Source organism: Corythoichthys intestinalis, chromosome 5 (assembly GCF_030265065.1).
Source record: "Corythoichthys intestinalis isolate RoL2023-P3 chromosome 5, ASM3026506v1, whole genome shotgun sequence".
In the NCBI taxonomy this organism is placed as follows: Eukaryota; Metazoa; Chordata; class Actinopteri; order Syngnathiformes; family Syngnathidae; genus Corythoichthys; species Corythoichthys intestinalis.
The window spans coordinates 45,252,308-45,264,826 of record NC_080399.1 but is presented as its reverse complement, the minus strand read 5'-3'; the positions used below and the strand labels follow the sequence as shown (position 1 = coordinate 45,264,826).

Genomic DNA, 12,519 nt, shown 5'->3' with positions numbered 1-12,519 from the left:
CAATAAATAAATTTAAAGTGGTGCCTTCAAATTAAGAATTGGCTGATAACTATGCTACTAACTCACTAAATGTAATGTTATGATGTAATACCATGTAACATTTTAATGTAAGAATTGCTCACATTATAATGTGATAGGTTTTGCATTTTACAAGACTTCTAAGCACCTGTTGTTGCTCTTAAAGTACTTTTACTGTAAACAGCGTTAAAAATTTTTAAATGTTCACATTTTAAAAGTTTTTGTCCGTGCAAAGCGAATCCTCGGTTCCCCAACTCTAGATGCAGACGTGCTTAGTAAACCGAAGTAATATTAGTCGATCTTTGCAGACGATAAAAAATATATATACCTGAAAGTAACAAGAATATTCCCATTGAATGCTACTTTGTTTTTATACATTTGCGCTGGCGCATATCTTGTTAGTCAAGTTTCTCGTAGTTCAACTGTTGGATATACAAGTGTAATTTATTTTAGTGTTGTGAAAAGGGTGTGTTAAACCAAGGCTTTTTGGCCCTTTAAGTTTTCAAATGTGTTCGTGTGTCATTGCATTTGAAATGGAACGCTGTCTTTGTAATAGCCTAGTGGTAGTATGTAAACTATCCAGCATGCGTGTGTACTGCCATTGTGAATGCCTTGTATGGAGAAAATGCACGAGCATGACAAATTTGGACTGAAATGGCTGTTTACGGATGGCAAAAACTAAAAAAGATCCTAGGTACCCCCTGCTCTGTGTGACTTCCAGCGCCCCTAATCGGGATGTACTGTATATCGTAAATGAATATTCAACCTAAATACAGTATATATCTCCAGATCTAACTTTTGGTCCATAAATGCCCAGCCTTTGTATATGTATGGAAGAGGATACAAAGACCTTACCTGAAAGGAGTGTCGTCAATATTTGTGTAGAAGTATTCGTTGACCAGGAACAGTGGTCTCCTCTATTTAATGACAGGGACAATGTTGTGTATGTCAATTAAGTCAATTTTTGGATCTGTGGAAGTACTTTTCTAGAGAAGACGCTTCCTGTCAGGAAGTGGACCTGACTAGTTCTAACAGAATCAACTTCCTGAGTGGACTCACCCCGTTCTCCACGGACGCCCTAACATTCAGACTATGGCTTCCCGTTTCGCCCCTCACCATGGCTGTTCTCAGCTGAAAGCGTGCAGCACAAAATACACATCAGATGTTGGTCTGAGCAGGAATGGAACAATAATGTGGTTGGCGTGATTACCGTCTCCTCGCTGTCCTCCCACTCCACTTCAGACAGATCAACACTGTTATAATTTGGCTTTGGCTTCAGCTTCTTGCCGTCCTTGTACTGTAATTGTGTTAAAACATTTTAACAGTAAATTTGGTTTTGCTCTCAGTTCTTTGTTATTTATTCCTTTGAAATCTAAAAATTGAATCTATTTCATTTTTATACAATTATGTTTATCAAATCTACTTCATTCTGACAACCTGAGTAAATGTAATATGAAAAAAGAGAAAAACGTTTATGGCGGGAAAAAAAATTGCATGAATGATTTGCAGGACTAAGCTTGTGAGGTCACCAGAGGTCGAAGGTCAGGGTGCGCGAGGATGTAGCCGTTGTTGGTGATGAGGAAGGCATAGCCGTGAGCGCCCAGCTGAGGAACACCAAGACAGCATCACCAACAACATCATGACGATGACGCCGATGGCGAGGATGACTGACCATGTATCTGGGTGCGAGCTTCATGACCTCCATGAGGGGAACGTCAGTGCCCACCACGCCCAGCAGAATCCCGTGGGACAGCTGCACACATGTTCACATGTAAGAAACCAGAAAAGGCATAGTTTCAAACATGAATTTCAAACCCTAACCTTTCCATACAAAACATCATCACATACACAAAAAAAGACAGTTAAAAAAAGTTGAAAAAATTATTTTCAGTAGAATACTGGCATCTGTGGTTACTAGAATGTTATGGTTGTAAAAAAAAGGGAAAACTGTAAAAGATTTCCTCTCATTTACCAAAAAATATTACCATAGAAACAACTACTTTTTAACTGTTTCACAGCAAATGGCTGTATTATGCAACCTTTCGGAAGTTCTCATCTTTCTCATCCTCCTCCCCTGTCTTCAACTAAAAATTGAATTGTATTGTCACCATGGCAGTCGAGTGTGCTGACTACCGAGCCAACAGCCCAGTCTAATTCCAGCTGCTGTTACCCTTTTGTAAATTCTAAAAGTATAAGGTTTTCCTAACCTATATGTACTGCACTCCCACCAGCTGGTATTCAGCTGCTCTATAGTCAGCTTGCTCCCCTGCCAAGATGATGGTGTGGGTTCAAATCCCAGTTGGATATTGGCCAATTAGAAAAGCAGTGCTATGAAGTCACCACCATCAAGCCAGATTACATAAGAATCACATTGTAAAATAGTTAAAATTATTTTTTGCTCCTGCCATGATTTTCAGAAAATCATCTGTAAAATTTAAAGTGACTAAAGCAGAGAACCATTTTTGCCTGGGTTTTACGGGTTTCCTATTTTTCTTTCTTCCTTTTTTCTGTTTTTAAACAGCATTCGGCAACAACAGCTGCCAGCATTTTACCATAAATTTAATGCTTTTTATTTATTTGACAGTGTAAATTATAAGGCCAATTGTTGTTTAAAGCCCTAAGCGACATGAAGTCTCAATTTAGAAGCCTTACAATGTCTCGAAACCATGAGTAAATAAACATTAAAATTTGTATTCATTAGGTTTAAAAATCATGGTTATGTGTTTAAATTAGGGGGTCTTACTGTTTTATTTTATTTTTTGAATTTTACTTTACGTTTGTCAGATCAGGTCATAGCATCGACAGCCAAATGTACTTGCTTCCAAGCCTTTCAGAGGAGCCTTAAAAGCATCAAGTGACACCAGATCCTGTAAAGATTTTTGAAGCTCATTCTGTGCATAAGGGGCAGCATAGCTAAAAGCCCTTCTACCTAGTGCAGTGCAGACCCTCAGTGCAGTCAATAGAAATAAGTCCTGAGACTGAAGGTTCTGACTCCAAGTGCTTTCTTGAGTGAGATAATTCCCCAAGTAAGATGGAAACAGGCCAAGAAAGGCCTCATAAACCAAGACATGCCAGTGAGCATTTGTAAATGTCATGAGTTTGGTTTTATCAGGATTTTAAAAAAAGCTTCAGGTTAAAAAGGGTACACTGTACATTGTTAAAGGCAACCTGTAACTGGCAGAGTGCCTGATTTAGAGTAGGTGCAGAATAGTAAATCCTAATATGAGTTGCATGAAAGTGAAAATTTGCCCCAACAACAAGACAATCAATGCAGATAATAAAAACTGAAGGGCCAAGGACTGAGCCCTGAGGCACATCACTTTTAATATTGAGAAGGCTGGCGGTGACACCCTAACCCTAATCCCTGACCCTAAAAGCCTAATCAATACCTAATTTGAAACTCTAACCCTATCTTCATCCTGCTTGAAACCCTAAACCCTACTTTGAAAGCCTCATCTGCAACCCAAAACTACCTTAACAAGTGAACACTTTTATTTTATTTTTTTTTACTGACCGTCTCCTTCTTCTTGCTGAAGACGGGCATCGCGACTGACGTCATCAGCAGCAGACTTTGCGCTTTGGTGTTAAACAGCTTACGTAAAACAAGAAGAAAGCACAACATGTTAACATCTGTGAGCAAAGCAACCTTTATACTTTTCTGTTGTTGGAATGTTGTGTCTCATGAAATTTTCAAAGTGTATGCCTTGGTTTAATAAAGTTTGTGAAACAGTGACATAGGGAAGAGCAAACAAGACAAGAATATTGGGAGAAGCTCTTACTTGGAAGAGTGCATCTAATGCATTACCTCCTTGGTTTTGGGAAGCTGGCAGAGGGAATGGCCACGAAATGATGACGATGAAAATGAAGAAGTGAAATAAAATGTGATGGAGCTGAAGATGAACTGGACGAGGACGGCGGGTCGGACGCCCTTCAAGAGCCTCACCACAGTATCCATGTAGGCTTCGGTCCAGATGATGTCGTGATCATGGTTGATGACCATCGGACGACTCAGCACGTGCAGATACTCCATCACGTTCTCCTGTACGTCAGCCAGAGTCGACACGTGTGTGTAGTAGCCTAGAAACACACACACCATAAATAATTCATCTAAAGAAGATACACACACACACAAACACACATAGCAGTGCCACCTTTGTTGTTGCATGCAATCCACTTTGTGTTTTGGGCAAAGGTCATCTCTCTTCCAATCAAATATGTGAAAACACGTACCTAAAAAGACAATATATGGTCCTAATCCTCAAAATGCTAAAATGAATTTCAAGCGCGTCTGAATGTCAAGTTTCAGATCAGCGTTGCACTCACTCTGCGGTCGGGCCAGTTGAACTCCTCAAAGACGGACTCAAAATCCTCCATAGCGCCGTCTGTGATCAACATGATGGCCTGGTTGCACATGCTGCCCTGACCTTTGACACGTGCCTGTCAAGAGTCAGCGCACACCAGCTAACATTTATCGTGTTCATGCTTTACATCAAAGACAAGCCCCCCCACATCCACACCCTTCCCACCTCATTGAGGATCTTGAAGGATTCCTTCATTGCGTTTTTGATCTTTGCTTCCCCTTTTACATGAAGCTCGTCCACCAGCAGCTTGAAATGCTGACACACACACACGTTGTCAACATAATCTCGCGTATGACATCATGCATGACATATTTTTTCAGATCATATGTACATGGTTCTGGGTTTTTGCATGTATGCAACTGCATGTTTGCATGTGTGTTCTTGTGTGTATGTTTGTATTTGTATGTTTGTGTGTTTGAATGTGTATCATTATGCGTATTTATATGCCTTTTTACTTGTGTTTGTGTGTGTGTGTTTGTGTGGATGTGTTTTTTTTCCCGTGCATGTCTGGGTTTCTGTGTGTTTAGATGTTTGTGTTGCATGTTACCTCCCTGTTGTCCAGGTCAGCCTGGACAAGAGTTCCTTTGAAGCACGGCTCCACGTAGCGCACATAATCTGTGTACTACACGAGCACAAAAGTTGACGGTCATGGGTGAGACGGGGTGAATGTGCGTGTGTTTGTGCATCTCACAGCAATGACATTGACAAAGTCATTTTCGCCCAGGGTGTCGAGAATGGTGTTGATGGTGTGTTTGGCGATGGTCATCTTTAAGCCCTTCATGCTGCCGCTGATGTCCACCATAATTATAATGTCCTTGGGAGAAGTGGCTGCCTGGATGTACCTGGGGAGGATGCATGGCATGCAAAAAGCCTGCATTAATGGATGCCATTTCTTAAAAGATTTCACTTGTTGTTGTATGAAATTTCAGGTTCGCGGTGAATCAGTAACGGGCACACTTTTGCTCAATAGACAATGTTTATTTATGACAATTGCAGAATATATGTGATTTATTGATTACAATCCCACAAGAGCAAGCAAACAGGTATCAAAAACAAGCACAGCAAGTAGTAACCTCACGCTAAGTCTGAGTTTTCCAACCTCACACCTCCGTGTTACTGTTACAGCACATCAGAGTGTCCCTTAGAAATGAAAATCACTTACCGTGACAAAAGAGTAGGAAGCCAACAACACTCCAGTAAAGCGGCAAAAGGACAAAAACCAGGCGATCCGTACGTGACCCGCTGGTAGACCTCACTGGTCGCCCGGAAATGTTTGTGATTGGACGGGGCCGCGCCGCTCTGGGGCGGAAGTTGGCCTCTCCGCCTCCGGGGGGTGCGTCCCTACAAAAGCCGACACTCTGATGTGCTGTAACAGTAACGCGGGGGTGTGAGGTTGGAAAACTCAGACTTAGCGTGAGGTTACTACTTGCTGTGCTTGTTTTTGATACCTGTTTGCCTGCTCTTGTGGGATTGTAATCAATAAATCACATATATTCTGCATTTGTCATAAATAAACATTGTCTATTGAGCAACAGTGTGCCCGTTACTGATTCACCGCGAACCTGAAATTTCATACAACACTTGTATAGCTTCTGGACAGTAATTGGGTGACAATTGAGGGAGCCAGGCACATTTTTTTCTTCCAAATGAAGCTTCTCAACTCTGAAGAAAATCCTTGCCAACAACATTGCACTAGATGACTATAAATCAACACTTGTGTAGTGTAGAACATTTTTGGCTGGAGAGGAATGAAAAGTCACCAGTTTCGGTTCCTGCAGTCAAACGCCGCCACGCCATTGCTGTCAGGAGTCCATTTGATACCTGAAATGTGGAGCAGGTTCTTAAAATGCTGTAGGCATATGCAATAGCGAACAAATATATCATCCTTTGGACACAATTGTGGGTTTGTCTTTACAAAATTACACTATGATTATGATTTTAACTACTGTAATTATATACAGAGTTAAAAGGAACAATGCGGCGCTCTGCAAAGGCCAATGAAAAGTGGGAATGTGTTAACCACACCCGCCCATTATATTCAAAACACACCCTGAAAGTAGGCGAAAAAAAAACAGTACTGTCAGCCAGATTTACTGGGACACTGAACTCTCTGCCCTTCATGTGCATTAGTAACATTCCTCAATATGCACATATATATGTATGGTATGGTGTATTACCTTATGACTGATTTTCTCAAATTTTGCCAGGACTCATTCAGAGTGGAACACTGAACATTTATGGCTGGGGATCTGCCAAGTCACCTGTTTGCAGATTTTGTTCCCAAGATTTAAAGATATTTTTCAATTGTAGACCAAATCTATACCTATACTTATACAGTGCCTTGCAAAAGTATTCGGCCCCCTTGAACCTTGCAACCTTTCGCCACATTTCAGGCTTCAAGCATAAAGATATAAAATTTTAATTTTTTGTCAAGAATCAACAACAAGTGGGACACAATTGTGAAGTGGAACAAAATTTATTGGATAATTTAAACTTTTTTAACAAATAAAAAACTGAAAAGTGGGGCGTGCAATATTATTCGGCCCCCTTGCGTTAATACTTTGTATGCCATCTTTTGCTCCAATTACAGCTGCAAGTCGCTTGGGGTATGTTTCTATCAGTTTTGCACATCGAGAGACTGACATTCTTGCCCATTCTTCCTTGCAAAACAGCTCGAGGTCAGTGAGGTTGGATGGAGAGTGTTTATGAACGGCAGTCTTCAGCTCTTTCCACAGATTCTCAATTGGATTCAGGTCTGGACTTTGACTTGGCCATTCTAACACATGGATACGTTTATTTTTTAACCATTCCATTGTAGATTTGGCTTTATGTTTTGGATCATTGTCCTGTTGGAAGATAAATCTCCGTCCCAGTCTCAGGTCTTGTGCAGATACCAACAGGTTTTCTTCCAGAATGTTCCTGTATTTGGCTGCATCCATCTTCCCGTCAATTTTAACCATCTTCCCTGTCCCTGCTGAAGAAAAGCAGGCCCAAACCATGATGCTGCCACCACTATGTTTGACAGTGGGGATGGTGTGTTCAGGGTGATGAGCTGTGTTGCTTTTACGCCAAACATATCGTTTTGCATTGTGGCCAAAAAGTTCAATTTTGGTTTCATCTGACCAGAGCACCTTCTTCCACATGTTTGGTGTGTCTCCCAGGTGGCTTGTGGCAAACTTTAAACGAGACTTTTTATGGATATCTTTGAGAAATGGCTTTCTTCTTGCCACTCTTCCATAAAGGCCAGATTTGTGCAGTGTACGACTGATTGTTGTCCTATGGACAGACTCTCCCACCTCAGCTGTAGATCTCTGCAGTTCATCCAGAGTGATCATGGGCCTCTTGGCTGCATCTCTGATCAGTTTTCTCCTTGTTTGAGAAGAAAGTTTGGAAGGACGGCCGGGTCTTGGTAGATTTGCAGTGGTCTGATGCTCCTTCCATTTCAATATGATGGCTTGCACAGTGCTCCTTGAGATGTTTAAAGCTTGGGAAATCTTTTTGTATCCAAATCCGGCTTTAAACTTCTCCACAACAGTATCTCGGACCTGCCTGGTGTGTTCCTTGGTTTTCATAATGCTCTCTGCACTTTAAACAGAACCCTGAGACTATCACAGAGCAGGTGCATTTATATGGAGACTTGATTACACACAGGTGGATTCTATTTATCATCATCGGTCATTTAGGACAACATTGGATCATTCAGAGATCCTCACTGAACTACTGGCGTGAGTTTGCTGCACTGAAAGTAAAGGGGCCGAATAATATTGCACGCCCCACTTTTCAGTTTTTTATTTGTTAAAAAAGTTTAAATTATCCAATAAATGTTGTTCCACTTCACAATTGTGTCCCACTTGTTGTTGATTCTTGACAAAAAACTTAAATTTCATATCTTTATGTTTGAAGCCTGAAATGTGGCGAAAGGTTGCAAGATTCAAGGGGGCCGAATACTTTTGCAAGGCACTGTACATAAATGGAACTTTGTGTGTATATGTGTGTGTGTGTTCGTTCGCTATGGACTCTGAAATGGCTGGGCGGATGTTGATGAAATTTTACACAGTTGTATTTTATGTTTCTACGAGTGTTCTTAGATATGATTGTTTTCAATAGGCCTTCATCAAGTGTGGAAAATTAATTTGAAATCCAAAAAGTATCATAGAAAATCTGATTGTGGAGTGTGTCTTTTGGGCAAAAGACGCGTCTCTTGTGATTGCAATGTCGCAGCTGGCTTTCAAACTTGACTGTTTCATGTACAAATTTAAATGTGCTGTGATGATACATTGTGGCTTTGAGTACTCCACAACAAGATGCTGGTTGTAAAAAAAGGTGTAAAATTTTCTGGAATATTAACAAGAGATACATTTCGGCTGGATATTTATACTGTACCGACTGTTATTTGGTATGTGTTACACCCGCAACGGTTCATGGGTAGTTGTTGCAACCATGACTGGGAGTGGTAGTTGCCGTTGTTATGTTCTTATGTTTTTGTTCAATAAAGGTGCTCTTTCTTGGGGTCGTGTGGTGTATGGGGCACAAAGCAGCAAGTTTGAAACATAAAAACGGTCTCTCCCATTGTTCTCAATGTTGCTTGACACAAGACTTTACACATTGATGGAAAAGCAATCGCGCATTAACCCCTTTACGGTGTCCCAATTAAAAAAAATGTTTTTTTTAAAAATTTTGGTGCTATTACTAAATTACAGCTGCATATCTCAGGGAAGTATGTTTCATCTGCTGTTTCGTTGTATTGCGTTCACATTACACAAACATGCAGGCATGAAAATCTCTCACCTTTTGGCAATATTCGCCATTTTGAAGTAAAAGAGGGTGACCTACGTGAATTGTGTAGATGAGAGGAGAATTTTTTTTGGGGGGGGGTCGGGAAATTTTTGAAAATGATTATCATGTGATTAACTCAGTACGTAAACTGAGCACTTCAGAATTCGGTCCTTTAAAAACGTGACACTTGGACAGTCAGCAAATCCTTCTGGCTGCTTCGCTGATGAGAACCAATCATAGGCCCAAACTGCATTCCATTATTCTAATCGCGCGCTCACTCTTCACATGCTTGGAGAGCCTTTGGTTGCATTGCAAAGCTACGAAAACAAAAGGCAGGCTTTATCCATGCCAGGCAGACTAGAGCACAGCATACACACTTGCCTGCATTTGCTAGCAGATTGAACTTGGTAAGTAATGGTTTCAATCGTTTTCATATTTTGCGATATAATAAATTCACTACCATTCGTTGCAGCTTGCGTCGAACACTGCCAGAGCTAGCCAAATCTCCCATGAAAAAATAGCTCACGTTAAGTTAGCGTCAAGCTTGTGTATTTAACGGTAATATGAGCAAAGAAACACACTGTTGAGTCAAATTAAGCCGCATGCTCTCGGATGGAGTGGGGGTGCCTCGCATCGATCCCGTCGTCCGCCTGAAGCGCGCTATTTTTGGCTGGGACTTGAGCTGACGGTTGACCCGACGAGCGGTGGGAATGATTCATGCTTCTTAAAGCTTTTCAAAAATACAGTGATCCCTTGTTTTTTGCCTCCCCATTTTTGTTGTTGTGCGTATTCAGATTTAGCATTGGAAAAAAGATACATATATAAGACATGTATTTTCACTTTTTTTTTCGCCAAAGTATAATTTATAAATGGTTTTTAAGCACTTCAAAATGTAATAATGATATCTTTTAAACATGTTACTGTCCCACCGAATTATTTTTAAACAAGAATAAAGCAGTAGGAAAATGCTTGGCTTATTAAATGCTTCATAGTGAGTTTACTCAAATCCTCTTAAGCTGCTCACTTAGTTAAACGATGATTGACACATGCTGCAATTTTTTTCTATGATTGATTTTTTTTTTTTTTTTTTAAATATTTTTTTGTTTGGAGCAACTTATTTTTTGATTGAATAATAAAGACACAAATGGCCTAGCCAAAATGTGGCCCAAATGCAAAACAACATTACTTCAATTGAAAACATTTTTTTATTGAAGTGATTTTTATTGATTGAAAATATATATTTTGATTAAAGCAACTTTTTTTTTTTTTGATTGAATAATAAAGACACAAATCTACCTCAATAGTTATTGAGAGAAAGAAATTAAGACAGCTTAAAAAAATAAAAGCCACCGGGGAGTCATATTACTTTTTAAATTTAAGATTTATATTTCATTATGTAGACATGCCTCGTAAGTAAAGGAGATTGAGGGATAAAAAAAGGAGTTGGATGAGGCTGCTAAAGGCAGTGGATACCTCATCAGCTGGGTGAATAGCACACTTGGTAAAAATAACAGTTTGCAAAGATAGTCGGGTAAAAAATACTATTATAAACCCAATTACAATGTTATTTTTCTATAAGATTTTTATGTCATTGCTTTATTAATCATTAGGTGCTAGAGTTGTTGAGTATGGATAATAATGAAATAATAGTTTTAAGAAAACTGTGCTGTTGGTGGGTCGGTGACCATCTGATGTGGTTTGTTCTCAGATGAACAACAAGTTGAGGAAGGAAATTTTGATGTAGAGGTTGAAGGAAGAAAAGCGGCAGACTGAGTCACAGCCAGAAAGTGTTGATGACAGTGTTGATTTCCATTCACTGTATCCCCCCTCAATTAAAGTATGTCACAGTCAAAGCCAATTATAATCTGAAGCTGGTTAAAATTGAAGTTATGTTGTTGTAAGGTGTTTTAAATAGTTGTTCATGTGCCCCTTTTGATCTATCAGCACCTGCCCCTCCACCGGTCTCTGCACAGCCCTGCTGAAACACAGTGTGGTTCGACAGAGCTCAATATTTTGTTGGGTTGTACAGTGTACTGGAACATATTTCCTCCACACCTTTCTCACCTTTTTAACCCCTGACCCATTTTCATGCCTGAACATGAGCAACGCTTGGCCATACTGTAAGATTAAGATGAATTTTAAAAATAGTTACCGATTATTATTATTATAATAATTTCCTGGTATGCCATTCGACAAAAAAAAAAAAAAAAAAAAGCAGTTATCAGCTCATTTAAGGCTAGGCCTTAACCTTCCAGTATTTATCCACCCGTTATGTTGCGGATTGCATGCTGTGGCCACAACCAAATGAGGGTCTTCTTACCAGGGTAGATTCTAAAAAAGCCAGTGGAGCTGCCAAAGTATTGCCAGGTGAGTGTCGGGTCCTTCTGGAAGTTTGCCATGAAGACGTCATTGAGGGCTTCCGAGTTGTAGATGGAATTTAAGATGTTCGGGTCTGGCAGAAAGCGATGGTAAGCATTAAGAACACAAGGCAAAATGATGGCAGAATCTCCTATTGAACAAATGTAAACTCTGACCTTTGTTGTAGACGTTAGTGGGCACCTGGATGGTGCTCTGTTGCGTGTTGACGGGCATTTTGTTGAAGTGCTCGTTCTCCTCCAGCGGGAACTCGCCACCCAGCTCCACGGTGTTACCATCCTCATCCACTGTGTTGATCAGCATCGAGTTGTAGTAGTCGAACTGCACCACAAAAAACACACCCACACACGCATGTACACACGACGGATGTAATACATATAAGTCATATATTATCAATCCGTAAAAAAGGTTAAAACCAGAAGTATTTCTAAAGAATAGAAAAAAACCCAAAACAATTACGAATTAATTGATTAAAAAGTCATACCGTTGGTTATTAGAACCATTGGGGCTCTTATGAATATGCTGAGTACATGAACGAATATGCGTTTTTAGACCTGATTTAAAAAAGCTGTTTGCGCAAGCGTCAGGTTTTTAGGTAATTTGTTCCAGAGGTGAGCAGCATAATAACTGAATGCCACCTCACCTTGTTTGGTTTTTGCTCCTGGAACACATGCACAACTGGTTCTGGATGACCTATGCGGTCCAGATGCTTCATTGGGGTCAAGGAAATATAGCATTTTTTGGTCCACGGTCATTAAGTGATTAATAGACCAGCAGTAAAGATTTTATGGTCTATCCTCTATCCTTTGACTCACAGGAAGCCAGTGTCATGATTTCATGAATAGTGTAATATGGTTTTAGGAAAAAAAATGACAATTGTACTAGAGAAATTACACTATACAATATAGTACTTTATGAAAAATTACTATTGTCCACAGTATATACAGTATAAGACAATTTGCCCAATTTTCATGTTTTTTTTTTTTTT

The 12,519-nt window shown here is 40.0% G+C and overlaps 1 protein-coding gene across 3 annotated transcripts in view; it reads right to left on the bottom strand.

The window, feature by feature from the left end:
* Nucleotides 1-12,519, bottom strand: part of LOC130915926 (voltage-dependent calcium channel subunit alpha-2/delta-4-like) — a 95,664-nt gene that overhangs the window by 72,520 nt on the left and 10,625 nt on the right. For 2 of the 3 annotated variants that reach the window (XM_057836174.1, XM_057836176.1), the window contains exons 5-20: nt 11,690-11,852; nt 11,476-11,607; nt 6,140-6,200; nt 5,071-5,221; nt 4,927-5,001; nt 4,545-4,634; nt 4,342-4,455; nt 4,170-4,248; nt 3,962-4,095; nt 3,824-3,841; nt 3,533-3,610; nt 1,691-1,771; nt 1,548-1,622; nt 1,229-1,315; nt 1,078-1,149; nt 874-935 (exon numbers count right to left, since the gene is read on the bottom strand). In XM_057836174.1, coding sequence (XP_057692157.1) covers nt 874-935; nt 1,078-1,149; nt 1,229-1,315; nt 1,548-1,622; nt 1,691-1,771; nt 3,533-3,610; nt 3,824-3,841; nt 3,962-4,095; nt 4,170-4,248; nt 4,342-4,455; nt 4,545-4,634; nt 4,927-5,001; nt 5,071-5,221; nt 6,140-6,200; nt 11,476-11,607; nt 11,690-11,852 — 1,472 coding nt within the window. The remainder of the gene's footprint in view (nt 1-873; nt 936-1,077; nt 1,150-1,228; nt 1,316-1,547; nt 1,623-1,690; nt 1,772-3,532; nt 3,611-3,823; nt 3,842-3,961; nt 4,096-4,169; nt 4,249-4,341; nt 4,456-4,544; nt 4,635-4,926; nt 5,002-5,070; nt 5,222-6,139; nt 6,201-11,475; nt 11,608-11,689; nt 11,853-12,519) is intronic. The other variant, XM_057836175.1, reaches the window with a different exon arrangement.